This window comes from Paroedura picta, chromosome 17 (genome assembly GCF_049243985.1).
Source record: "Paroedura picta isolate Pp20150507F chromosome 17, Ppicta_v3.0, whole genome shotgun sequence".
Classification (NCBI taxonomy): Eukaryota; Metazoa; Chordata; class Lepidosauria; order Squamata; family Gekkonidae; genus Paroedura; species Paroedura picta.
The window spans coordinates 24182424-24208167 of NC_135385.1; the positions used below are offsets into that span (position 1 = coordinate 24182424).

A 25744-nucleotide genomic window follows, 5' to 3' on the forward strand; every position below is an offset into this window, starting at 1 on the left:
GGCCCATGAGCTTGGCCAGCTTGCCCCCTGCATGCGGGGACCTCAGGAGACCTTGCTGAGAGGCTGGCTTTTATTCCAGGGATCCTGGTTGTGCCCAGATCTCCCCCTCCTGGCCCGTGGCTCAGGGGCATCGCGGGGGGGGGGGGTGTCCTGCTTGTCCTTGGGAGCCAGCCTCAGGCGGCTGCTCGAACCACTTCCTCTCTGCCCTCCTTCGGGCTGGGCGCCGGGGGGGGGGGGGGGGTTGTCCGCCAGGGATCCCTGTTCAGCCAGGGTTTCAGGCCGCAGTTTCGTTCCTCGGCTGGTTCTGAAGGAGCAGGCCGTGTCTTGCTGAAATCCACCCAGCTGTCTTTATCGGCTTGCAGGAAAACAGGGCCCACGTCGGCCTTCGTGGGCTTCCAGAGCACCTTCGGGCCGTTCAGAAGGGACAGGAAAGGGCCTGTAATGTCTCCCCTGCAAAAGGGAAACTTGGTTCTTTACAAAAATGAGCGCTCTTTGATTGCTGAGCCACCTAGGAAGGTTCCTTCCCTTGTTCGGCCAGTTTCTCTCAAGGAGGACGTCAGCAGAATCGGGCCTGCAGCATGTTCTCTTGGGAAGATGTTGTTAAAAAAACAATTTATACGAATTAAAGTAACCCAGTGGCTGGACAGGGGCTGGCTAAGAATGCCAGAGATGAAGGGCACCATTGGACAGAACGAAGCAAGTGGGGAGGGGGGGGGGTCTCTGCAGATTCCCCGGGATGGGAGCCATCTTTTGCCAGTTCCTTGTCGGGTGGCTCCATATTATATTGTGATTTGTGTGTGTGTGTGTGGTTTAAATTGTGTAGCCATAAGGGTCTGCTTTGGTAGAATGAAACTTTAAACTCTTGTTTGGCAGCTGTGCATTTTACGGGGCTCCTTTTGGGGAGGGCACCAGGGCTGGGGGTCCCCGAGGGCTGGCTTCCACCCCCACTCCCTCCTGCCCCCCGCCCCCCTCCCCATGCTGGCCTGGGTGCATAGCGATCGAGCTCCAGGCTGGTGGCTCTCCAACGTCACTGAGCAAGGCACCCACCTCAGCAAGCTCTGCCGTTTCGGGGCCGCAGAGAGCTTCACTTCCCCCTCCTCCCCTCCTCAAAACGGTCGGGCTCTTTCCCTTTGAGCCACGTTCATGAACTCCCCTTTTGAGCACCAGCCCATGCCCGGCTGAGGTTGTGGACGTTCTGAGAAGGGAAACCCAGGGGGTCTGTGGAGGCCCACCCGGTGAGGGAGCCACTTAGGGGCCCCAACCCGCAGTTGGAGAGCCACCTGTCTAGGGGGCAAGATGGCCCGTCGGTAGCTGCTACTGCCTTGCTCCCTGCCCTGCTTCCGGACTCACGGACCGTCGTGTCGCTGCCGCTCTTTCCGGGAAATCCCGGGGCCGGCCTGGGGGTCTGTCCTTGCGTGAGTGAGGCTGGCAGGGGCTCCAGGACTGGAGAGCTGAGGAAACGGCCCCTCCCCATCGCCTCTAGCCTGCTGCATGCCTTAGAGCGGACCGGGGGAGCGGCTGACCTGGGGGTCCTGCCGCCGTGACCCGCCTCTGACCCCGGCCCTACCCCGCATCGTTGCAGCCGGATCCAGACCTCCATCACCAGCTCCAGCCTGGGCTCTGCAGACGAGAACTCGGTGGCCCAGGCGGACGACAGCCTGAAAAACCTCCACCTGGAACTCACGGAGACCTGCCTCGACATGATGGCCCGATACGTCTTCTCCAACTTCACCGCTGTGCCCAAAAGGTGGGCATCCCCCTCCCCTCCCCTCCCCTCCCCTCCCAGCTCAAAGTGACCCTGACCCTGACCTTGGCACCGCCCTTGGCTGCCCTCTGTGCCTTCAGGTCTCCGGTGGGCGAGTTCCTGCTGGCCGGCGGGAGGACCAAGACCTGGCTGGTGGGGAACAAGCTGGTGACGATTACGACGAGCGTCGGGACGGGGACGCGGTCGCTCCTGGGCCTGGACTCGGGGGAGCTGCAGAGCAGCACAGAGCCCCGGTAAGCCCGGCCCTCCCCCGGCCCTCCTTTATCCTCTGGGAACACAGCAGGGGGGACGGAGATTTGGCACCGCCCAAAAGTGTCGTCGCTGCAGTAGGTTGGGGGCTGCAGTGCTGACGGGGGCCGTCTTCCTTGACTGGGGAATGCCGTGGCTCAAACAGAGAATAGTCAGCGAACCTCCCGAGCCTCGGTGGGAGCGCTCGGTCTCCCTCAGAGAAAAGGGGACGACCCCATCGCCCGAGGAGGGAGGGCCAGCGGGCCCATGAGGCCGGAGGCTTCGGCCTTTCTGACGCGTGCCCTTCGATTCCCAGCCCGGACCCCACCTCGCACGTGCGGCAGACGAAAGAAGCCCCGGCCAAGCTGGAGTCGCAGGCCGGCCCGCAGGTGGTCCGAGGACCCCGCAACAGAGTCCGGTCGATGTCCGGTAAGGGCTCCGTGGGAGGGGCTCGGCCACAGCGCTGCCCTCGCTTGGCTTGGCCTGGCGTTCGTTTGTCGACTGCAGTCAGGCTCCTGGCTGGGGGTGAAAAACAATATATTCCCCCGGGCTTCCCCTGCCTGCTTTTTAATTTGGGGGTTCACACATATTTGATGGGTCGGCGTCTGCCAATCCTGACATTGGGCCTGGGGTTCTCTCGCTGCACAGGGGGCCACGCGCTGCGGGTCGGTGTGCTGGACGGCTCTGCTCCCCATTTCCCTGCCGGCCCGATGCCCCCCGGGCCCCCGAGCGCTCCTGCTGGCCGGACAGAAAAGGCCGTTCCCGGCGCTCAGCCGCCTCTGCAGAAGGAGAAGGCCAACCTGGCTGCCTACGTCCCTCTGCTCACCCAGGGCTGGGCAGAAATCCTGGTCCGGAGGCCGACAGGTAGGCGGCAGAGAGGCCAAAGGCCCACGGGTTGAGCAGTATCCATTTTGGGGTGTCCCATCTCCCCCCCACCCCCCCGTGCAGGAACTCTTGGCGTTTGTCCAGGGTGGTTCCACAACCCCCTCCTCCCTCCTTTGCCATCCAAACAAGCTGGGGATGGTGGGGACAAAAGACATTGAGAAATCCGTGGGATTTCCTGGAGGACACGTCTGTCATGGGCTGTAGAACCTCCACATTCAGAGACACTAATCCTTTGGATCCCCGGAGCCAGGAGGCAATACCACGAGAAGGCCTCGGCCTCTGGGCCTGTTGCTGAGCCGCCAAGGGGACTGGCTGGCTCCACTGCGTGAGGAGGGAGGCTGGGCTGGAGGGACCCTCCCTGGCCTGGCCTGGCCCAGCGGGGCTCTGTGCCGTGATGGGGGTCTCTTCGGGGGTCCCCCCTGAGGACGGCTGGGTGTGTCTTGTTCCTCGCAAAAACTGTCCCTCTTCCCCGCCAGGCAACACCAGCTGGCTGATGAGCCTGGAGAACCCTCTGAGCCCCTTCTCGTCCGACATCGACAACATGCCCCTGCAGGAGCTCTCCAACGCGCTGATGGCGGCCGAGCGCTTCAAGGAGCACCGTGAGACGGCCCTCTACAAGTCCCTCTCGGTGCCCTCCTCCAGCCTGCCCACGGGGACCGCCAAGCCCTCCCTCCTGCAGCGCTCCAACACAGGTGAGGCCGGCCAAGCAGAGAACGGGCCCTGGGGCGAGGGGGGCATCCTTCCTGGAGGGCAGCCGTGTGGGTCTGGCTGGAGCAGCAGAAAAGGGAGTCCAGCAGTACCTTGAAGCCTAACAATGGGAAGAAGAAGAAGAGTTGGGTCTTAGATGCCGCTTTTCTCTGCCTGAAGGAGTCTCAAAGCGGCTTCCAGTTACCTTCCCTTTCCTCTCCTCACAACAGACACCCTGTGAGGTGGGTGAGGCTGAGAGAGCCCTGAGATTCCTGCTCGGTTAGAACAGCTTCATCAGTGCTGTGACTAGCCCAAGGTCACCCAGCTGGCTGCATGTGGGAGAGGAGTGGGGAATCAAACCCAGCTGGCCAGATTAGAAGTCCACACTCCTAACCACGACACCCCGCTGGCTTTCGGAAGAGGAGAGCAGGGACTCTCGAGAGCTTCTCCCCTGCCACAAGTTTTGTTAGTCCTGAAGGGGCTCCTGGCCTCTGGCTCTTTTCTCTCTGGAAAAGGCCCCTTTGTTTGTTTGGGATGAGTCCAGGATATTCATGCCCTTTCCTGACACAGCCTGGGGGAGGAGCTGCGGTCCTCTCCTGCCCCACCTGCTTCCCAGTTTGGGTTTTCAGATGTCTGGGCCCTCAGGAATGGCTTCCCCCCCAACCCTGGGCTCCTTTCCCTCCCGTGTATTTGTTGAATCTGACTCCTCCTGCTTACAGCTCCCTCCCTCCCTGCCTCTCTTACTCTCTCTCTTGCATTTTAAAAATATTATTTTGCCCCCCCCCCTGGTTTCTCTCTGTCTCTCTCTGTGTGTGTCTTTCTCTGCCCTTCCTTCTTTAATGTTCTGCCTCCCTTGGTTTCTCCCTCCACAGTGGCCTCTTTCTCTTCCATGTACCTGACCACTTCTCAAGAGAGGCTGCACAGGAGCATATCCTGGGCAGGTATACTCACCTATCTTTCAAGGAGTTGCAAGGAAAACGGGGGAGGGCGGGGGAGAAAGAACCTCTGCTCTGGCTTGTGAAACCCCCCCGCCCCCCCCCCCCACTCCCGGCTTCCTCTTCCGTGTCTCCCTGCCTGGCCGTGGTTTCGTGGCCCTGAGCAGACAGGCTGCCAACCAACACAAACGAGTTCAAGCCAGATGCTGTCTCCTTGGCCTCCGTGTAGCTTTGCTGTGAGGTGAATTCTGGCCTGCAGACTGGATCAGCTCTATGGCTGACGTGGAAAGAGCCCCTGGCTAGCTTTAGGGGAAGAAAACCTTGCATCCCCCTGCCGGATATTTTTCCCTCTTCAACGAACATGAGGTCTAGAATCTTTCTTAATTAGGTTGTTTTCTCCAAATTAAAATAGAGTTCGCAGCAAAGGGGTTTTGCTGTCTTATGGGCCAATTGGGGAGCTACTAACATAGTGGACTGAAAACGAAAAACACACGTTGAAGCTACTGCTTTGCTTTCTAGAAAATATCCACGTAAAATTCCAGCCTGTGCTAATGACCCTGTAGCTGCCCTCGTGTTCTGTTTGCTCCTCCAGAGGTCCTTTGCTAAAACTGGCCACGGTGGTGGTGGTGGTGGGGGGGGGGGGATGCCGGGGGCATCCTCAGAGGAGATGGCGGGAGACTTCTGGCTTGGACCCTCGAAGAGAGGCGCACGGATTGTGCAATGCTCATTCTGAATTGCTGCTTTGGCGTAAACCTATTTGGAGCTTGCCAGCTGAAATGGACCCCCCCCCCTCAAACGGCTTCAGTGATATTTTGCTCATTTGTTGAATGGTTGTGTGTGTTTTTTAATAAGAAAAGCCAACGAGCTTTGTGCTTGCGGTTCTGGTTTGTGCACCTTGTGGGGAGGGTACCTTCCGCCTTGCCCCCCCCTACATAAAAACCTCTCCCCCTCTCCAAATGCTTCTTTTTGCTGGCCAGGCACGTCAGAAGCCCCTCGCATTCCTTAGCAGAGTCTTAACTGTCACCGTGCTGAATGCAAGACCCTCCTCAAAGGAAGAGCTCGCTGAGCAGCTTGCGTGGAAGTCCGACCTATGAATCTGCAAGGCCCTGGCTTGGATCTTGCTCTTGACCCTGCATTGATTGGCCAAAGGCCTTTGCAAAAACAGAGTAAACCAGAATATATTTCTCAGCATAATTCATAAAATCAGCGGAATGTGACACATGTCCTTTCTCCCTGGCCTCTTGCTGTGCATAGGGAGGAGGAGACGAGCAGGCCCAGCACCCCCTGCTGGTCTCCTCACGTGTCGAGGTAGGCAGAGAGTCCTCGTGAGGATCTTCGGGGCCGGCCCTCTGCTCGTTTTCTGCTTCATCTCTGAAAAGCATCAGATGCCCAGAACCTTGAGGGTTTCTCCCCCTGCCCCTTCTGCTCACCTGCATTATTCTAAAACGTAAGAGGGTTGTGTGCCCGTTGACCAGCTGGCCCCCTCAGCCTGGCATCTCTTCTGTGGCCGTTTCCTGAGACGTTTCTGCCATCCGTTGGCTTCTTCGGCACAAAGCGTTGTCCCGAAATAAAAGCGTTCTTGAGGGCCGTTGAGACCCGCCAAAGCTCTCTCGGCATAGGCCGCCTGTCGGGAGCCTGTGCCGGAGGCAGGCTGGGGCCTCGGAGGAGGGGAGCCCAGCCCTCCCGAAAGCCACTCTTCCCTCCTCCCCAGGGTCCAGACCTCCTGTCTTGTGTCTCCTGGTAGAATCGGCCGTGGTGCCAGAGGAAGGAAGCCCTCCAGCGGCTGACTCCAAAGAAAGGGAGACCCTGCCGGAGTCGCGGGAGATCGAAGACTTCCGAGCCGCGTGTCCGGATCACGTCGCGAGCGAGGAGAAGCTGGGCAAAGCGCGCGGGCTGTATAGCAGGGTACGGGGGCCCCCGGCCGGGCCCTTCTTGGCTCGGCCCACGTTAAAGCCAGGGGGGAGAATCCTGCCATGGGGAAGGAGCCCTGGCACCCACAGGCCACTTCCTTGGCCTCCACCACGTGGAACATCTGCCCCACATGGTTTCTGATTGGCCACTGTAGATATTGACTGACTGCAGCAGGAGGATCTCTACTCCCTGGCCCAAGGCAACCTGCGGCAGCCTTTTTGTGGCTGGCTCCGCCTCCTGTGGCAGCCATCATAGCCCTGCTGCAGACGCGAGAGGGGAGGGGGAGTGCAGCTGCCTTGACGGGAGGGGCTTTCTTGCCGCCCCCGGCTCCTTTGAGGCTGCCGGCTGCTTGAGAGGGCGGCTTTTCTCCCCTTGCTGTTCCCCGCAGTCCTCCTCGACGTCTAGCCAAGAGGAGAAAGCGCTGAAGCCGGACGACCTGGCCTCCCTCAGCATCCCCATCGACAGGGCCCGGCCCCTGGAGGACCACAGGGCGTTCGAGGCCCTCTCCTTCCAGCCCTCCCAGCCGCTCAGCAAGTCCAGCTCCTCGCCGGAGCTCCAGACCTTCCAGGAGGGATTCAAAGAGGCCGGCGGGGAAGAGGCAGCCCGGAAATTGAGCGGCGACGTGAAGGCCAAGTCCCAGTCGGGCCACCTGGGAGGGGAGGCGGCGGGCGGCTGGCCGGGCAGAGGGGAGGAGGACCGGGGCCCCGGGGCCGTGCGGCTGGAGGGGGGTGGCCCCGCCCCTTCTCCCCGCCCCCGCGGCTACACCATCTCGGATTCGGCGCCCTCGAGGAGGGGCAAGAGGATGGACAAGGAGCCCTTCAAGGGCCGGCCGGCCGCCTCCAACGCTGAGAAGGTGCCGGGCATCAACCCCAGGTGAGCCAGGGGTCCGTCGCCCTTGGGGAATTCTGTTTGGGGCTGGGAGGAGGATTCGGAGATGTTCTGGGTTGGAGCAGCCGGGGGCCTCGTCTACCCTCTCTGGCTGGGAGCGGGGAGGCGGGACTCCCCCCCCCCCAGCTCCCTAATGGCCCCTCCTGTCCTCCCCTCAGTTTTGTGTTCCTGCAGCTGTACCACTCCCCGTTCTTTGGAGACGAATCCAACAAGCCCCTCTTGCTGCCCAACGAGGTAGGCCGAGCAGGTCGGCAGAGGGCCCCTAGCCCAGGGTCCCCCAGAGGGCTGCTGCAACCCTCAAGGCCAACTTGCCCGGCTCTCCCTCGGATCGCGAGGGGCCTGCTCGGGAGGGAAGCATGTGCGCAGCAAAGACCCCTGGTGGGAATCAGTTTCAGCAAAGATTCAAAGGCCCCGGCCTGGATATCCCAGGCTGGCCATTGGACGGGAGGCTCTGTGGGTCGGCCTTGACCTGGACGGCCTCATCAGACCCTGCGGGGCAGCCCCAGTTAGTCCTTGGGGGGGGGGGTGGGAGGCAGTGGCAAACCCACCTCTGGCCCTCTCTAGCCTTGAAGGTCCCAAAGTTGGCTGCCATCTGACAGCACCCCCCACCCCCACCCCCCGCAAGATGCTCCAAGCAGGGGGGGAGGGAGGGAGGGAGGGAGGAGGGTGGGATCTTGCCGAGAAAGTCCTCCAAGCAGACTTCAAGATCTCTCCTCTTGTTTGCCCCTGTAGACCTTTGAGCGGTCCGTGCAGCTCTTGGATCAGATCCCCCCCTACGACACCCACAAGATCGCCGTGCTGTACGTGGGAGAAGGCCAGGTAAGGGGTGGGGTTGGGGGTGCCCTGAACGTCGTGCCCGGTGTCAGTCGCCTGCCGCTTGGTCTTGGGTGCCGGCCCTACACCGGGTGTTCTCTTGACCCTGCTTCCCCTCCAAGGAGCTGCCCGGGCCGTCCTCACAACCCCCCTGCTAGGTAGGCCGGTCTGATGGAGAGCGTGCCATCTCTTTGGGGGCGTGGGGCTTCTCCCTGGGCCTCCTGCTGGCAGCCGGGCTCCCACACTCCCCTTTTCCTCGCCAGAGCCACCAGGAGCTGGCCATCTTGTCCAACGAGCACGGCTCCTACCGCTACACGGAGTTCCTGACGGGGCTGGGCAAGCTCATCGAGCTGAAGGACTGCCAGCCGGACAAGATCTACCTGGGCGGCCTGGACGTGTGCGGGGAGGACGGGCAGTTCACCTACTGCTGGCACGACGACATCATGCAAGGTGCGCCCCTCCCCCTCCCCCTCCCCGCCCCCCGGGGGACCTTCCCGGCCTGCCTGCCTGCCCCGACTGAAGGCCGGCCGTCGCTTGGTGTTGCAGCCATCTTCCACATTGCCACGCTGATGCCCACCAAGGACCTGGACAGGTACCGCTGCGACAAGAAGCGCCACCTGGGGAACGACTTCGTCTCCATCGTCTACAACGACTCGGGGGAGGAGTTCAGGCTGGGCACCATCAAGGTAAGGCGGAGGCCGGCCAGGCCCTGGAGAGGCCTCCCCTGCTCTGCGGTGGTCGCCTCACTCCTCCTGACCCCCCCTCCCCGCCTCCCTCCCCCCCTCCAGGGCCAGTTCAACTTTGTCCACGTGGTCATCAAGCCGCTGGACTACAACTGTAACCTGATCACCCTGCAGTGCCGTAAAGGTAAGGCCTGGCCGAGTTCTAACCCGGAGAGCCGTCCTCCAGGGGCCCCCTCGCTCCGCTGACGGAGAGGACCGGGCCCTCAGTCCAGTTTCCCAGAGGCAGGGTCTCTCCTAGGAGGCGGACGGGGGCCCCTGGGCTCCCCATGGCTGCCCTCGCTCCCGCTGCTGTGGGGCTTTCTGCCTGGTCTACCCCGCTGGTTCAGCCCGTTGGCAGCGAGGGCTTTTGGGTAGGAAGCAAGGGGAGCCGTAAGCGTAACGGGGGCCAACGCTTTCTCTCCCCCGCGTGCAGACATGGAAGGGCTGGTGGACACCAGCGTGGCCAAGATTGTCTCGGACAAGAACCTCCCTTTCGTTGCCCGGCAGATGGCCCTGCACGCCAACGTGAGTGAAGAGAATGCGGGAGGACAGTGGTGGGAGCCAGGGGAGGGGGAAAGCGGTCCCTTCGCAGGTTGCTTCGGCCAGTCCCGCCCCCTGGGAGTGCACATCTCCCCAAATCCGGGGCAGGATTCTGCAGGGGGGCTTGTGTCTCCGGCCACCCCCCGCGATATCAGCCCTGCCCCAGGATGTGCGTCGAGAAGGGCCCGGGCCCCGTGACCCTCCCTGTGCCGAGCTGGCTGACCCCACTCCTGCTTCCTCCCCATACAGATGGCCTCCCAGGTCCACCACAGTCGCTCCAGCCCCACGGACACCTACCCCTCCAAGTGGATCGCTCGGCTGCGACACATCAAAAGGATTCGGCACAGAGTAAGCGAGGGGGGGGGAGGGGGGGTCATGTCTCCCTGACTTTTGTCTGCTGGGAACCCTGGAAAGCAGCTGCCTGAAGCCGCGTTGCTCCCTCCTCCTAGATCCGAGAGGAAACCCAGTACCACGTGTCCAGCTTCCCCGCCGTGCACCCCCCGGCGCCCTCCAGGGCCTCTGCCCACGCCACCCAGGACCCAGCGCCCTCCTACGAGACGGGGCAGCGCAAGCGGCTCATCTCCTCCGTGGACGACTTCACGGAATTCGTGTGAGGTCAGGCACTGGCTGCCTCCCGGCCGTCTTGTCTGCCTGTCCGTCCCCCCGCCCACCCACCCACCCACCCTCCTGGCGGGCGAGGAAGACCGCTTGCCTTTCGTCCCCGGGCCGGTGAGTGCGTGGCCGCTGGCAAGAGAAGATGCTGCTAAGGGGAGCTCCCCACATCCCCCCTCCCTCCCACGCTCTGGCAGACTGAAGAATTCTCGCCTCCTGCGAACCCTGGCGGCCAACAAAACGTGGGGCTTGGGAGGCTGCCGGCCCGTGACCGTGGGCCCTCGGGATTCTCCGGAGAGGGTCCGTGTCTTTTTTGTGTGTCCCCCCCCCCCACACACACATAAGCCCCTCTTATGAATTGAGGCGGGACAAAGACGTGGCCACCCGAAAGGTATTCTCCGCATCCTGGAAGGAGAAGCTTGGTGAATGCCCCAGGTCTCTGCCAGTCAGCGTGGCAGGGTTCTCCCTCCCAGGACGTCTGCGTTGTGGGCCTTCTGCAGGCCTCTGGCTGGTGGGCTGGGCTGGGCTCCACAAGCCTCTCCTGCTGGAGACATTTGCCCCGAGGGGCTATCAATTGAGTTTACGTGTGGGGCCTGAAGGGGCCCCACCGGCCGCAGGACAAAGCTGTTTCGGGGCCCCTGCCTTCCCCAGGCGGTCGTCTCTGTCCTGTTGGGATGAGTGGCAGAGCGGCCGGGCCTCTTTCTGCACAGTATTAGGGCTTCTCCAGGCCCCGATGCTGAGATCTGAACCGAGGGGGGGGCTTTACAGCAGGCGCTACCTACGCTGCTTCTTTTGGGGGGTGTGGGGACGGTCATGCGGCCACAAGGTTGCCCCTCGTGGCTCGGCAGGCAGATCCTGGGGGGGGGGGGATCAGGAGAGCCCTCCCCACCGGCTCGAGAGGCCCTTTCAATTCCTTGTGTCTGTGTCATTCGGCAAATGTCATACTCAAGAAGCGTGCAACAGAATAAAGTATTTGTATGCTTTCCTGGCTTTTGGGTGACAGGCGGCCACCCCTTTGCGTATGCCTTTGGGGTGGGGTGGGGGTCTCGGGTCCACCGGGCCAAGGGGACGTGGGCAGAGGAAGGCCTGGGCTCCGCCCCTCTGGCAAGGACCTTTCCCTGCTCTCCTCCCTCTGCGCGGTTTGGGTTTCCCCCCTTCCTTTGCAAAGCTCTGGTGTTGTTAGCCTTCCCGGTGTGCCTTCCTCATCCAGCCTGAGTGCATCGCTCCTGGGCAGGGGGGCGGGGGGGCTCTCCAGCAGCACTAATTGTGATATTTTGCCCAGCATGCGGGAGGAAGAATTCTGCAAGCGGAGCCTCCAGGCAGGACGGGATGATTTGTAGCAGGACAGCCCCAAAATGGCTGCCCGTGTCTGTCCGTAGCAGTAGGAAAGAGCCAGAGTCCGGGAGCAGCTGACAGACGAAGCCATTCCAGGGCGAGGGAGGAGCTCTGTGGAGTCCCCGCTCCCTTCTTCTTCAGGCAGATCCAGGTGGGTGGCCGCGTGAGGCTGTCTGCAGCCCCGGGAAGAAGAGCCGGAGCCCACGAACACCTTCAGGAGGCCAAAGAATCTGCAGCAGGGGAGGAGCTGCCCGCTTCTCTGGAGACACATCATGGCTAGCCGTGAGCTGTGACTCCCCCAAGCGCCCCCCCCTGCCGCAGATTCCGTAGCACTTGAGGGTGCCCCTGGACTCCGGCTCCTTGCCCCTGGAACACGAACACCCACTTCCACGTGAGGGGCCGGTTGCCTTCCCCGCCCCCTGTGGTTGGGGCCACAGCTGCCCCACTGCGGCCAAAGCACCCAGCTTTGCAAATATTCTCTAGGCCAGGCCCCGGGCTGGTCTTTCTGCTGACTCCCTCCAGAGGGGAGGGGGGGGAAAGGCCGCAGGGATTCTGCAAGGCAGGCAGGCAGCAGTCTGCACACACCCTTCCCTGCTCACCACCCCAAGGCCCTTACGCCGATTTAAATAAAACTCACACACACCTCGGTTTAGCCGCCAAGTATTTCTTTTTTTATTTGACTTTGTCGTTTTTCTTTTAAAGGAAACATTCCCCACCGTTGCAGGGGGGGGGGAGTTTTGTTTGCACACGTTTCACTCCATCTTACAGGTTTCTTTTTCCACCGTTGCTAGAGAGAGCTCTTTGACAAAGCTGGCCCTCCCTGAATCCCGGGGGCAGGGTTCCGCCACGCAGCACAGATCTCCAGGCCTCCCTGGGGGGGGGGTGGCTTTGAACAATTATAAATAAGACCCCTCTGGTTGTGAGTGGAGGACCAAGCTTGGAGATGGAGCCTCCTGGGGAGACCAGGGAACACCCCCCTCTGCCCCCAAAGTCTCTCCCCTTTTGCTTTCAGAGGAAGCCACACAGATGTGTACACACACACCCACACCCACACCCACACACACACACCCCCCTCTCCCTGCCCACTCTGCTGTACTGCAAAATACATCTCCTTCCAAGTCCCACTGCTAGCAACCCTTCCTTCTTTCTTTGCACCTGATAAGAAAGCAGCTTGGAATAATATATATATATATATATATAAAGAGTCTTTGTTCAAAAAATAGCACCCTTATAAATAGTGGAATGTAATCCCAAGGCAAATTTAGCCACGTTTTTCTTGTTTGCTGATGGAGCTAAACCTTAATGTATGTTTGGGTTTTTTAAAAAAACTATTTCTCTCCTGGGGGGGGGGGAGGGAATGAAATCCACGTTTGTGTCTCCCGCCGATGATGGCAGGAGCGAAGCAACCCCCCTTTTGCTTTAGCAACAGTGAGGAGAAAAGGCGAGTGGCCAGTGCATTCCTGCGGGGAGCCCTGCCCCCTGCCCTGGAGAACGGCACAAATCCGGACACCCGCACACCCACGGACCCCTCCCCAGACCTCTCTCGCACCCTCTCCTCTCCCTTTAAATAAGGTCATACCCATACATGTCAAGCAACGAAGGTACCAATGCTATAAAAATATAGCAAATATACAAAAATATACATCATTTTTTCTTCTTGTAAAAATCCCATATAAATTACTTACAGGAGACATAAAATTAAGCTGGCCGTGGGAATATGCAGACAGGAGGATTATCCTGAGGGGAGGGGGGAGAGGAAGACCCCTCCTCCCCCCCCCAAAAAAAGGCAAGAGGGGTGAGTGGAAGGGTCACTGAGGAGGGACAAACCAGCTGCAACTCCCCAGGGAGGGATTCACTCTGTGCGTGGGAAGGAGCCACGTTCAGCCAGGACAGCAAGGTTAGCGGCCAGGGAGCACCTCGGGGCTGGCGCTTCCGGGAAGCCAAGGGCCCCTGTGCCCGGTACCCCTTTTCCGGATGCTCTGTGCACTTTGACCTCCCGGAAGCAGGTTCCCCTTGGGAGGAAAACCCAGTGCCCCTGGGCTCTAGACCTGGGCTTCAGCGGCAAACCACGCTCAGCCTGCACACTGCCTAGTCACAGGTCTGCGGTCACATTCCCATGGCCGGTTACATTTTATGCTCAGCAACAAAATACTGCTTCCGTGATATATTATCCTGCTCTTGTCTTCCAAACTCGCATGTGCCGCCGTGAGCTAAGGAAAGCGCCGGTTAAAGTGCTAGGCAGAACATGCAGGTCGTAAACCAAATATACACACACACACACACAAACACACAAACCCACATATTATTATATATATAAAATAGAACTATAAAATTATACAGCCCCTCTTTGCCTGCCCACTGGGTTCTTGGGGAGGAGAGCAGAGAGTTGGAGGGTTAGCCCAGCGAGACCCGCTCTCAGGGCTGGGGCACAACCAACAATGCCCTCCTCCCCCCCCCATCCCGCCCCCCCCCAAATCAGCCCTGGGACAAAGTCCATCGAGTTCCTTGCTCCCTCCAGGCGTTTGGGATTAAGGCTTTGAACGGAGCGTCAGCCCAATCTGGAGCACTTTCTTTGAGGAGGGGAAGAACTCCATCTGGCGGCACATTTAAATTCCTTTTAAAAAAAAATGAGCTAAGGTGAAATTGTGGAGGAGGAAGTTGCTGTTTTGGTCACTCCAACCTTGCAGAGCTGTTCTTCCAAAGTGCATCTTCTCTGTGGAATCCACAAAGCCAGGAAGAGAAGCTGGACCTTCGGGGGGCAGGGGGGGTTCTCTGTGGGCTCAGCCCGCTGGGCCACCTCGAAATCTCTCCTGGGGGCCGGGTCCTCCCCCAAATGGCCTCCAGAAGGATTCAAGGAAGTTCGCTTGGCATAGAAATAAGCTGCATTTTCTGTCCCTCTTTCAAAAATATCTTGTCAAAGTGCCATCGGACTGCTTTGCTCTTGCACAAATGTCCCCCAATCGCCGCATGGATGAATGCCCCAGGCACACCCCGACAGCAGGCAGATTCCTCCCGCCAGGCAGCGGGTGACAAGACCGCTGAGCCATCAGCTGGGGCCCCTCGGGCCTCCCGGCTGAACCAGGACTCGTCCCTGCCCCTCCCTCAGCATCAAGCTGCCCGCCGGCCTGCCCTTCCCACAGACGCCTGCCCCTCCCCGCGGACAGGAGGTGCCTCTCCCAGGACTGACCCCAAGGGGCTCCCCCAGTTGGACCTGAGAGGCTGCGGTCACTGGCCGCTGGGATGGACCCGGTTGCTGCCCCCTAGCACTTTCTTCTTCTTCTTCTTCCGGGCCGCCGGCACGAGCGAGGTGTACGTCTTGTGCGGAGAGAGCAGCGAGGAGGCCACAACGGGGCCCTGGCTGCCCTGGGCCGTTCTGCTGGGCGTGGGGCCGTTCAGGGGGCAGGAAGGCAGCGGCTGGATGCTGCTGCTGCTGCTGCTGCTGCCGGGACCCGTCAGGGAGGGGGCCAGGCCTGGGGAACTGGACGCCGGACGATGCTGGCTTCCCGCTGACTCTGCTCCCGGCCCCTCCCTCTTCCTCGCCCTCCTGCTCTGCGCGGCCTCCAGCCGTCGCTCCACGCGGTACAGGTCCTTGCTGGCCTCGTTCACCCGGTCAAACTGCGCAAGCAAGACGTCCAGGAGGGACAGAAGGTGCTGGACGTCGCCCTCGGCTTCGGAGCCGTCCCGGGTGCTCGGGGCCAGGCTGAGTCCGTCCAGCTGGCTGGAGGAGGTGGAGGCGCTGTCGGAGACGGCACTGGGCGTGGGCCCCCGCAGGGACCGGGAGTCCTGGCTGGACGAACGCGAGGGCAGCGGCTCCATCCCTTCGAAGCGCACCTTGTGGCGGAACTGCGGAGGGGAGACAGAGAGAGAGAGAGAGAGAGAGAGAGAGATTTGGCGGTGCAGCAGATCCTGAGGTGTCTCCCCGTGAGTGCCGGGTGGGACCCCGAGATTGTGGGGGCAGCTATTCCCCCAGCTCACCTCCTTGGCTCGGCTGACTCCCATCCACATCTTGAGCCTCCGGACGAAGAGCTCGACCATCTCGTAGTCCTGGGACTCGAAAGCCGGCCGGAACATCTCGAAGCGCGTCTCCCGGTAGTGGTGGACGAGGACCACGGCAAACAGCCGCAGGAGCACCCACAGCTCGAGGGCCACGTAGCTGGCGCAGAAAAGGTGGGAGAGGCCGACCGGCTCCGGGAGGAAGGAGCGCAGGTGGAGGCTGCTGCTGCCGAGCACCGCGAAGAGCAGCTGGAGGGAGCGGGAGAAGCTGCAGAAGGACTCCGAGCGGGAGGAGAAGAGCTGGGGGAAAACCAGCAGGATGAAGTAGCCAGTTCCCTGCCTCCCGTTTTATCCTCACAACCACCCTGCAAGGCAGGTTAGGCCTGTGGAGATTGGAACCTGGGTCTTCCGGACTGCAGCAGGACTCTCAACCCACAGACTTTCCTTCCTCCCAACCACATGGAGCCTTCCCGGCCAACCTCTTTCCTTCCTGGCCTCCCTGCCTGTGGGGCACCTGCGCGATCAAGGGCTGTTGGGGGGCAGCTGGTCCTCCCCTCCCCTACACCCACCCCCTGGGAGACCCGCTCGTCGTTCACGTCCAGGAAGAGGCAAATAAGAGGACGATCCCAAAACAAGCCTCCCCAGCCCCTGCTTGTGGGAATCCCGGTTTACCAGGAAGCCGAGTTGTGCGTAGGCCAGCGTGAGGATCCCGAAGGCCAGGCCCGTGGCAAAGAGCTCCTTGGCAGACCGCTGCAGGGTTCGGCCGAAAATGGACCACTGCCGGATAAAGCGCAGCTGCTGGGAGGCCTGATTGAGGAAAGGGGACACGTTCTAGCCGTGGGCTTGGGAAAGGGGCAGCTGGCAGGACGAAGGCTTGGGGGCCCACAGTGGGAGTGTTTCTGGAGTCCTGGCCCTGCTGGGGGACCTCCAGAGGCCCCTGGGGTTTGGCCACTGTGGGGCACAGAGTGCTGGACCAGAGGGACCACCGGCCTGACCCCACAGGGCTCCACCCCCATCTAGAGACAGGGCAGCAGTACCTTGATGGTCAGCAGGAAGAGCAGAAGGGCAGCCAAGCAGCGGAAGGCGGAGTTGAGCGAAGCCACCTGGTAGAAGCTGGTGAAGCCACTCCGGTTCCTCAGGTAGGACTCCCACTGCCTCCGGGCCAGAGTGGACTGGCTGACATACACGCCCACCGTGCAGGTGGTGAGGAGGATCAGCAGCCACTGCCCGTAGCTGCCGGCCAGGCCAAAGTAGGCCCTGCCCGCCTTCTTGATGCAGAGTGACTCGGACACCACGGAGTAGATCACCACGATCATCAGGAGGACCTGGAGCAAGAGGCAAGCGGGGGAGCCCTGAAGGAGCGCCCTCCTCCTCGCCACAGAGCGGGACGCTGAGAGCCCGAGCACGATGTCTGGGCCTGAACCTGAGTCGGTGCTTCCCTTGCCTCCTCCTGTGAGCACGCAGGGACCCGCATGCGAGCAAGAAGATGCCCTGGGCCGCCAGGATCGCTAGCGTCTGCTCAGGCTGAGGGCCCTTTCGCTTCACCTGGAGATGCTGCAGATGGAACAAGGACCTACAATCTGGGATGTCCCAGAAGATGCCATCGGAGACCCCCACACCAGCCCCCGGCTACAATCTTCTCTGTGCCTCATCTACTCTGCGGGGGCCAAAAGGAGAGCAGCCGCTGTGAGCTCCTTTGTGGGAAGGCAGCTAAAAACAGGACTGATAAGCTCGCTCAGGATCTCCCCTGCTTCAGCCGCCTGCAGCGAGCAGCTGTCTTCGTTGCAGGAGGAGGAGGAGGAGGAGGAGCCTCCGGCACTGACCATCAAGAAGAGCTGCAGAGTGACTCCTCTGGTGAGCGGAAGGAAGGGGAGGCAGCCGATGGTGACCGCGGGCAGGGCGTGCCCCACTCCTGGGAACTCCAGCCGCAAGACGACAACTGCTGAGAGGGTCAGGCCGGGATTGTACTGGGCCAGTTCGAGGAAGACCACCTGGGTCCTGCCCGGAGAGGAAGGGAAGGGCGTCAGGAGGGAGGGAGGTGGCCTGGAGGTTTCCCACGGTCTGCTTGGTCCCACCGTGACACCCGTCCTTCTCTTACACGTTGCTGATCCAGTTGTTCCGCTGGAGAAAGTCCAGTCTGGTTCTGCTCTCCTCCAGCGTGGTCCCCAGCTCCTGGACGTACCCACTGCTGTCGTAAAAGGAGAGGCAGCCCCAGAACCAGGCCCTGAAACAGAACCGCAAAGGAGATGGCAACAGGGTCAGCCAAGGGGTGGGTGGAACTGTGACCTCTGCTGGGCCTTCCAGGACAGGGATGCCCCCTGTTGACCGGCAGCCACGAAGAGGGCAGAGAGAGGAAGAGAAAGGCCTGGGAGGGAACCAGTCGGGGAGAGCAAAGGCTGGATCCCAGGAACGGCACGGCAGGCGTTTGCCTGGCATCCAGAAGCTTCCTCACCCGGAAAATTCAGGGGCTGAGTGGACCCAGAGCTGCGTGAGGTTGTCGGAGATGCTTTTCCAGCCGACGCCATAACTGCTGGTGTCGAAGTGGTTGGTGCCGAAGATGCATTTCTCTCCAGCGGCAGATGGGCCCGTCCCACTCAGGGGGCTGCCAGCTGGGCCCGAGCACTTCCCTGTGGAGACAGACGGCCTCGTCTGACCTGCCGCAGGTCTCTGGGTTACCGTGCTGCCTCCCCAAAACGTCCCCCCTTGACGGCCCTCTGCTTCCCTCTCGGGCATCTAAGAAGTGGGGGCATCGATCTGAGGAGATCTTCCCAGAACCGAGAGCGGCGTAAGGCCCACGAACCCTTGGGAGGGAAGGATCTCCACCCCGCGACCAACAAACACCACAAGCAGGGGACCAAAGGTGTCAGCAGGAGAGTTAACCACAGGTGGCTCAAACAAGCGAGCCAAGCTACATGCTACAAGCAGGCCCGTTCGAAGACAGGAGTTCCCCCCTCTTAAACTACCAGTGGCCCGTAAATCGGGAGGGGAACTATCCCCCCTGCCCACCCCCTCCCTCCTACCTTCCTGCAGGCGGATTTGCCTCAGCCGGGGGGTTCCCAGGGTGGTGCTGCGGCTCCCCAAGCTGGACTGGTTGTTGTACAGGCAGGGCAGCAGCCCCTGCGACATCCAAACCCAGAACTCGTCAGGCCTGTGCCAGCGCAGGAGGGAAGAGGAGGGAGGAGAATGGTGAGCGTCCCACGCACGGATCCTGCACCTGAAGACTCCTAGAGCTGGGACCGCTGACCGGTTGGGGACTTCCACGCTCTGCCAGTTTACTGGGACTAGGGAGAGTTCCTGCTTTCTTCGCTGCCTGCCTCAGACCCGGGGTCTGCCTACCCCAACGCTGATTCGTGCATCATACCCCGAAGGCGGTGAAACGGGGGCTGTGCTCTTAAGGGCTTCTGTGTGGGGAGACGCGACACGCCTGGGCCCTGAGGACAAAGAGCTTTGGCCGGCCGGGATGGGCAGCCGTACCTCTTGATGTGCAGGAACTGATCTACGGCCAGCTGTTGCCGGATGGAGCTCTGCAGCAGGAGGGCCCGGCTGTTGAGGGAGGCGTCGCTGTAGTTCGTGAGGAGGGTGGCCAGCAGGAACAGCATGGAGATGAGGAAGGTCTGGCCGGAAGGGGCAGGAGAGAGAGGCAGAGAGAGAGACTGTGGGCAGGGTCAGCTCCTCTCCTGTCTGTGCGCAGGAGAACCCCAGGCAACAAGCAGCCCAAATCAGGCCGGCGCTCAAGAGGCTGTGGGGACGGCCTTGTGTGTCAGGAGAGCCCACCCCACCAGGGCTGGCTGGCCATGCCCCCCCCCCCCCTGGAAGATGAGAGGCCTGCAGCATCACGCCCCCCCCCCGCCCCCCTCACCTTCAGCATCCTGTGCAAAACTTTCACCTTCCGGGCCTCCTCCTTGGCCTGGAAGAGAGCGAAGCCCTGCGGGGGCCGGATCTTGCCGATCTTCTCGGAGACGTGCTCCACCAGCGGGTGCTCCACGAGGGTGTCGTCCTCCTCCGGGTGCAGCCGCTTGGCCACCAGCGAGAAGTAAAGGGCTTCCAGCAGAACCTGGGGGGGGGGGGCAGCGAGAGTCTCGTCACCTGCTCGGCGGGGAAAGTGCGCTCGCCGTGGGCCGGGAGACGCTGCCCTTGTGGCCTCTGCAGGCGGCAGAATTCCTGGGGGCAGGCAGAGGCCAGCTGCTCTGGGCAGGCCTCACCTTGAGAGGCTCCCACAACAGGAAGGAGGAGAGGAAGCTGAAGATCACAGAGATGAGCCACATCAGGGCCACGCTGGACGTGAACGTGACGCCGATCCACCCCGAGACGCCAAAGCAGACGGCCAGGAGGGCGAGGCTGAGGGCGTGGGCCAGGCGCGAACACCAGGAGGGCAGCAGGCGCTTCCGGAGGGCACGATCCGCCACTAGGGGAGACAGAGCAGGGAGTGGCTAGAGGGGGCCTTTTCCCCGTGACTCGGAGAGGGAACCCCACAGCAAGGCCCCCATCCTCCTGCCCCTTCCGCTCTGGGCAGCCCCGTCTGCACCTGTCCGCGTGGATTTGGCTGAGCAGTTGAGTTCCCTGCCGGGGGCCGCCGCGTTCAGCCTCTGCATCAGGAAGGCCTCCGTCTTCTCCCCAAGCAGGCTGGACCTGCCGGAAACAGATCGGGGGCCTTGAGTGCCTCGGCCACTCTTGCGTGCTCCGTTCAGAGGGGCAGACCCAGCGAGCCTGACAGGAGATCCAGGGACACTTCCTCCAACTCCCCGGGAGGAAGGCTGGAGTAGGAATGGACCGGCACGTAACCCAAAGAGCTGCCTGCAGGCGAAGGGGCCCCTCTCACTGGCAGAGGCCTCTCGACGGGAGCCCTGCCCCAGCCGCCTTCCCCCCGGCCAGACTTACAGCCCCGAGAGGAGGTCGGTGTCCACTCTGCTGAGTTGCTGCTGCCCAGCGTCCAGCAGGTGAGAGACGCTGCCCGCTCCATCGGCTAGGATTTGCCTGATCAGGTCTTCGTCTGCAGCGGGGAAGAGAGACGTGAGATGGAGTCTGGGGAGGGCCTCAAAAAAGGAAGGTTCTCTGCCGTCCACCCTCCCTCCTCACCTGAGGCAGAAAGGCATCTGGCCTGCGCATGAGGCAGCCCGAGAGACAAGCTGTCTTCCTCCGCGGCCAAAGGAGCCTCGAGGCCAAGATGGCGGCTGGTCCTCCCCCTCTTCAGCCTCTGGAGGGTGTTGCCCATGATGGAGGGGTCGCTGAGGAGATCCGGCCAGTGGCAGAGGGCCTCGCTGGAATGCCACCGGATCAGGCTGAGGAGAGAACGGAGGAGAGAACGGAGGGCACTGCCTGAGGGGAGGGCACTGCCTGAGGGGAGGGGAGGCACGTGGACAAGAGAGTCTCTCGCGGCCCTGGCAAATCTTCTGCCCAGGATGAAACATGTTGGCCTTCAAGGGACCTGCTTACCTCTTGGAGTCATCCAGGAAGACGTCTGTTTTCGTTTGCTCTGAAAAGGCCTGCGGAGAAAGGAAAGGAGGCCTTCAGGGTCTTGCAAGGAATACAGCCATGCCAGAGGACAGCAACCTCTCATCAGAGGCGCTGAGGGGCCCAAGCACGGCTCATGTTCAGGGAGGGACCCCGGCACCCCCATGGGCCTCCCCCCCCACCCTCCTGCCCTCGCCCCTCACCTCTGTCCGCGGCCCAGAGAAGGTGAGGAAGGAACTCTCCAGGAGAGAAGAGTCAAGGTAGTTGTCGATCTCCAAGGACTGCTGGTCGGAATGAGTCAGGGGCTGGCTTAAAGACACCTGCCGGAGAGAGGGGCGCTTGACGGGAGAAGCCATTTCTGGTCGGGTCATGGAGCCCCCGAGGAAGGGGAGGGGCTCCCGCTCATCTCAAAAACCCCCACTTTGCAGGCAGGGGGTGGCTTCTGGTTCTTTTTGGACTCTTTTGGGACGCTACGAGGAATGGCAGCCTTCCCTGACAGCAGCCAGTCCCCTGGCACGCTCCTCCCTCATTACCTTGCTGCGTGCCATCCGGAAGAGGAAGAGGAGGAGCAAGTAGAGAGGATAGACGACCAAGCTGGACACCAGACCGACAGTGACCGTCTCACCGCTGACGGGGATCAAGGTGGAAACCACCACGTTGCTGGGAAAAGACCGGAAAGACACCGTGACTTGGGGCTGTTCCCGTCGTCTCATTTCCAAAAACGGAAACCACAGCCTTCCCCCCGACCACTCAGGGCAGGGAAAAGGCCGGTGGGAGGCCGAGGCAGAGGAGGACTCGCTGCCCCTCCTCGGGCGCACCTGAATCTGACGTCTCCCACCGCCCCGTACCACACGGCGTTGGCGCAGAGGAAGAGGAAGAGGAGGAGGCAGCAGCAGGACGCCCTCTGGACCCGGGTGAAGCGGCTGCGAGGGGGCCGGTCCCACAGGGAGAGCCAGATGTGCTTCTCGAAGAAGCCCCGCTGCAGCTCGGCCACGAAGATCCTCACAAAGTCCCTCAGCTCTGCCTCGCCTGGGGGGAAGGCGTTGAGGAAACAGCAGCAATCACACAGGGCGCTTGAGCCGAACTGAGACATTTCCCAGAGGCCCTTCCCCTCAGGGGTCTTTCCCCAGCCTGGGAGAACCCCTCACGACCTGAAGGAGCGTCAAAGAGTCTTAACAATTGCCTGCCCTTCCTCTCCCCACAACAGAGGGCCTGTGAGGCTGAGAGAGCTCAGAGAGAACTGTGACGTCATGATCCACAAGGTATAGCCTTTCCCAGAACTGAGCACGTGCCACCACCACCGCCCCCCGGCTCACTCACTGGCGGCAAAGACCTCTCTCTCCACCACACCGTCGTTCTCCTCGCTCTCCACGGACAGCCAGTCGTTCACCAGGAAGTGGAAGCTCCGGCACGTCTGCAGGTCTCGGACGATGACGTGTTGGAGGAACCAGGAGGGGCTGAGCCCTAAAAATGTATAAGGAGGGAGGGAGGGAGGGAGGAAGGTTGGTTAGTTGGTTCAAGGCCAGCTCCAGCCACTACGGCAGCATTTTGGAGACTTCGAACCATGCAAACTCCTCTCCCTGTTCCAGCGAGGAGCAGCCGGTAATTGGCCCAGCCCACCCCCCTCCTCATGGGCCTCCGAACAGCGGGAGCCTCTGCCTGCACCACACAAGCCCTATCGGGACCCGCACGGCTGCTCGGGACGCACCCTTGTTGTCGTGCCAGATCCGGATTTTCCAGACGGTGCCCAGGCTCTGCTCGGTGGCGATCTGGAAGACGTCCAGGCTGTTTCGGCGGAAGGCCTCCTCGCTGTCCAGGTGCCGGTGGCCGGATTTATGGTCCATCCCGTAGAGCGTGATCCCCACGTGGGCAGTGGTCCCTGGGAGGGAAGGCGCAAGTAAGTGCAATTTTTAGTTTTTCCGAAAACACAGTCATGATGTCAGAGGGCTACTTCAAGCAGCCAGGGCCCCTCCCCTCCCCTCCCCTCCCCTCCCCTCCATCATGGCCCATTCTGGGAGGTTGGGTGGTGGATCAACATGACCATATTTGGTCATATCACCTGATAAATGTTTAACGAATTTTAAATTATCTATCAAAATGGATTAGCTCCCACCCATTCAGGAGACCCGGGGCCATCAAGAAACCCCAGCAAGTAACGAAACCCTGGCTGAGAAAACCTGGGTCACAGCATCGAAAAAGGGGTTGCATACCATAATGATACAACCCAGGGTACAATAATAATAATTAAATTGGGGTGTGTGTTTATATTCAATGTTCGAAATCTCAAATTCCCCAACTAATCTGATTTAGATCTACATGATCGAATTCATCTTTGCTGCATATTGTGTGTTGTTTTATATTTTTGCCACCTCTCCATACTCAGCTCTTTAACGATATAAGTAGCATATCAGAGTACCACAAGAAAATCTGTAATTTATCTGTAATTTATCTCAGAAGAATACGTTTGTATTCCCATTTTGAGCGGAGATTCTTGGGGACAGAGACCCCTTAAACACGGAGGGCCTGAATCCAGCACGACTGCTAAGCTGTACAGTGATGGTCGCCCACCTCCAGGAACAGCCTGGAGGTCTTTGGGGATCACAGCCGCTTCCCACACGGCAGAGATCAGTTCCTACTGAGAAAAGTGCTGGTTGGGAGGGCAGGAGGGATGGAATGACTCCCCACGGAGGTCCCTCTCTTCGCCATGCCCCGCCCCCCCCAAGGCTCCGCCCCCACCCAGACCTGGCGGCCCGCCCTGGGGCCCTTTCTGGGCTGTGGGGTCTGGAAAGGGTTATTTGGCACCGGGGTCGCTGCGGTGAGAGGCTTCTCTTTGCTGCGGCTCCACGCCCAGCGATCGCGTTACGGCGGCCTCGGGAGGGGCGGCCGACGGGCTGGACGGATCCAGGCTGGTTTCCTCTCCAAACAGGAGCGGCTCCTCTCTTGACCAAGCGGCCAGGATCCCAGAGGAAAGCGGTGTTTGTCCTGGAGAAACTCCCCACCGAGCGTTCAAAGACGTGCAGGGTTGGGCCCCGCTGCCTTCTGCCAACAGCAACGGCTCTACCTCGACCATCCCCTCGCCCACAAAAGGAGGCCCACGGGGAGACACAGCAGAGGCCCTCCCTTGTGCGCCCAAAGGGTGCCCCGCCTCCAGGAGCTGGTAACCATGAAGGGAAGGTCCCGGGAATGCCAGCCCCTGGAAACCCCCTGAGTCATGAGTTGAGGGCACGCTCAGTCTGCGCTTTGATGGCTGTGGGTTGGCCCAGTTGGGTTTTGGCACACCTAAGGAGCAAGGGGAAATCTGGGGCAGCCGTGGGGCTTTCGTGATCTCGGAACGTCGGCCTCCACCAGAGGAAAAAGGGTTCCTCAAGTCCCGTCGAAACCAGGGGGACATGGGAGTGGTGATTAGGCTGCTCTTTCTGTTGCCGATCAGACAAAAGTGGAGCCAACTTTTACGGGAGCACGGCGAAATTTCTGCTTCCTCTTCGCTTCCCGAAGACCACCCCCACGTTTGGCCGACATGGGATCGGTCTCCCCGGCTACTAACCTGACCCGCGGCCCCAGCCGGTTTTCACGAGGATCTCGTACTTGTGCAGGCCGTTCTTCCCGCAGAAGGGGGTCACCCCCACGCGGTTGATGTCGATGAGGTCCAGCTTGTGCACGATCACGGCGGCCACCGAGTACGTCACAAAGCAAATGGCACAGGTCAGCAGCACGATGTAGTTGAGGCCGGGGCCAGGAGGCTGAGCGAGAGGAAGGGACGGGAAAGATTACCCGGCCTACCCTGCGGCCGTCACCGTCTCCGGGGGGGGGAGGACCCCAAAGGAGAAATCCCAAGGAGCCCCTGAGATGCCCCCCCCCCCCCGTCTGCCGGAGGAGCTCCCAAGCCCGGCCCTTCGAGACCACCCCGACTGCGACTCACCGGCCGTATGAACTGGACGGAGTGCGGCGGGACGAAGAGGCTGGCGCCGAAAGCGGAGAGGTGCTGGGTGAGGCACACGGCCTGGTTGGGCGTGGTCCCCTCCAAGGGCGCCATGCCCTCCGTCTTCCAGAGCCCCTCCTCTTCGCTGAAGTACTGGCACAAGGAGCTGTACAAGCCCAGCGTCACCTCCACCGGGGACCACAGGAAGTGGTTGGTGATGTTCAAGTAATAGTCGCTTGCAGCGTCCTCCGGGCTGGGGGGGGGGGAGACCGGGGAGGTCAGGAGGAGGCAGGAGGGAGGGGGGCTGGCGTGTAAGATGGGGGCTCAGACTGTGCCTCTGGCCCCTCGAAAGCTAAGAGCAATCTCTTGACCCAGTGCAGGAAAAGCACAGGTGGCAGGTTTATTGGGGGGGGGGGGTTGTGTCTCATCTAGCATTTACTGTTCTCCCTCCAGTTTCTCTTAACTTTAAAATCTGGCAGGTAATGAATTGTTATAGATTTTTAGCTGGCACAACGGTGCTTAATTGTGGCTTTTATGCTTTGTTAATTTTATTGGTTTTCTCGAGTTTTTTGAGGGTGCAAACAGCCCCGAGAGGGGCGTTAAATAACCCCCTACATAATAAACCCCCTCAATCAAAATAAATAATTAGGATTAACAAGCCCACAAGGGGATAATGGGGCCTCCACATGATAATTACTCTTTCTACCTCCCCCCCCCCCCCGGCCCTCCAAATTCCCCCCGAGTTGTAGGTCAGTCCAGTTTCCACTCCTGGAGGCCCCACGTCTCTCCCCCGACCCCGGAGGTTCCACTCACGCGGGGGCAACGAAGAAAGTGTAGCGCCGAGGGTCCCCCCCGGCCCTCCGGTCCACGTCCTCCAGGCGGATCTTCTTGGCCGCGGTGCAGTTGTGCTCGTTCGGCTGGGCAGAGCGGTGCAGGTAGACGGCAACAAACGGCTCTGGTTCGTGGGACACGTAACGGTCTGGGGGGAGGAGAGAGGAAGGGGAGAGATTTGCCAGTCCAGCCTCTTCGGGGACCAGCCCAAGACCTCTGCCCTCCCCCC

General features: G+C 61.1%; 2 protein-coding genes across 3 annotated transcripts in view; one reads left to right on the plus strand and one right to left on the minus strand.

Moving 5' to 3' along the window:
- Positions 1 to 11472, plus strand: part of TSC2 (TSC complex subunit 2) — a 25641-nt gene extending 14169 nt beyond the window's left edge. Inside the window, 16 exon segments of the mRNA XM_077317024.1 lie at positions 1583 to 1747; positions 1846 to 1998; positions 2310 to 2422; positions 2642 to 2857; positions 3355 to 3570; positions 4438 to 4506; positions 6245 to 6405; positions 6800 to 7284; positions 7458 to 7533; positions 8032 to 8118; positions 8376 to 8562; positions 8659 to 8798; positions 8901 to 8979; positions 9268 to 9359; positions 9624 to 9722; positions 9824 to 11472. Of these exon segments, the coding sequence (XP_077173139.1) occupies positions 1583 to 1747; positions 1846 to 1998; positions 2310 to 2422; positions 2642 to 2857; positions 3355 to 3570; positions 4438 to 4506; positions 6245 to 6405; positions 6800 to 7284; positions 7458 to 7533; positions 8032 to 8118; positions 8376 to 8562; positions 8659 to 8798; positions 8901 to 8979; positions 9268 to 9359; positions 9624 to 9722; positions 9824 to 9988 (2503 nt within the window). The 3' untranslated portion in view covers positions 9989 to 11472.
- Positions 11473 to 11969: 497 nt separating this feature from the next.
- The window catches only part of PKD1 (polycystin 1, transient receptor potential channel interacting), a 55967-nt gene continuing 42192 nt past the window's right edge, over positions 11970 to 25744 (minus strand). For both annotated transcript variants that reach the window (XM_077317023.1, XM_077317022.1), the window contains exons 24-46: positions 25498 to 25663; positions 24685 to 24937; positions 24310 to 24505; positions 22474 to 22644; positions 22086 to 22229; positions 21584 to 21794; positions 21299 to 21425; positions 20969 to 21085; positions 20748 to 20797; positions 20391 to 20593; positions 20193 to 20304; positions 19840 to 19943; positions 19517 to 19719; positions 19174 to 19368; positions 18789 to 18928; positions 18335 to 18462; positions 17767 to 17941; positions 17413 to 17538; positions 17138 to 17312; positions 16352 to 16639; positions 15987 to 16121; positions 15297 to 15614; positions 11970 to 15164 (exon numbers count right to left, since the gene is read on the minus strand). In XM_077317023.1, the coding sequence (XP_077173138.1) occupies positions 14547 to 15164; positions 15297 to 15614; positions 15987 to 16121; positions 16352 to 16639; positions 17138 to 17312; positions 17413 to 17538; positions 17767 to 17941; positions 18335 to 18462; positions 18789 to 18928; positions 19174 to 19368; positions 19517 to 19719; positions 19840 to 19943; positions 20193 to 20304; positions 20391 to 20593; positions 20748 to 20797; positions 20969 to 21085; positions 21299 to 21425; positions 21584 to 21794; positions 22086 to 22229; positions 22474 to 22644; positions 24310 to 24505; positions 24685 to 24937; positions 25498 to 25663 (4355 nt within the window). In that variant the 3' untranslated portion in view covers positions 11970 to 14546. The remainder of the gene's footprint in view (positions 15165 to 15296; positions 15615 to 15986; positions 16122 to 16351; positions 16640 to 17137; positions 17313 to 17412; positions 17539 to 17766; positions 17942 to 18334; positions 18463 to 18788; positions 18929 to 19173; positions 19369 to 19516; positions 19720 to 19839; positions 19944 to 20192; positions 20305 to 20390; positions 20594 to 20747; positions 20798 to 20968; positions 21086 to 21298; positions 21426 to 21583; positions 21795 to 22085; positions 22230 to 22473; positions 22645 to 24309; positions 24506 to 24684; positions 24938 to 25497; positions 25664 to 25744) is intronic.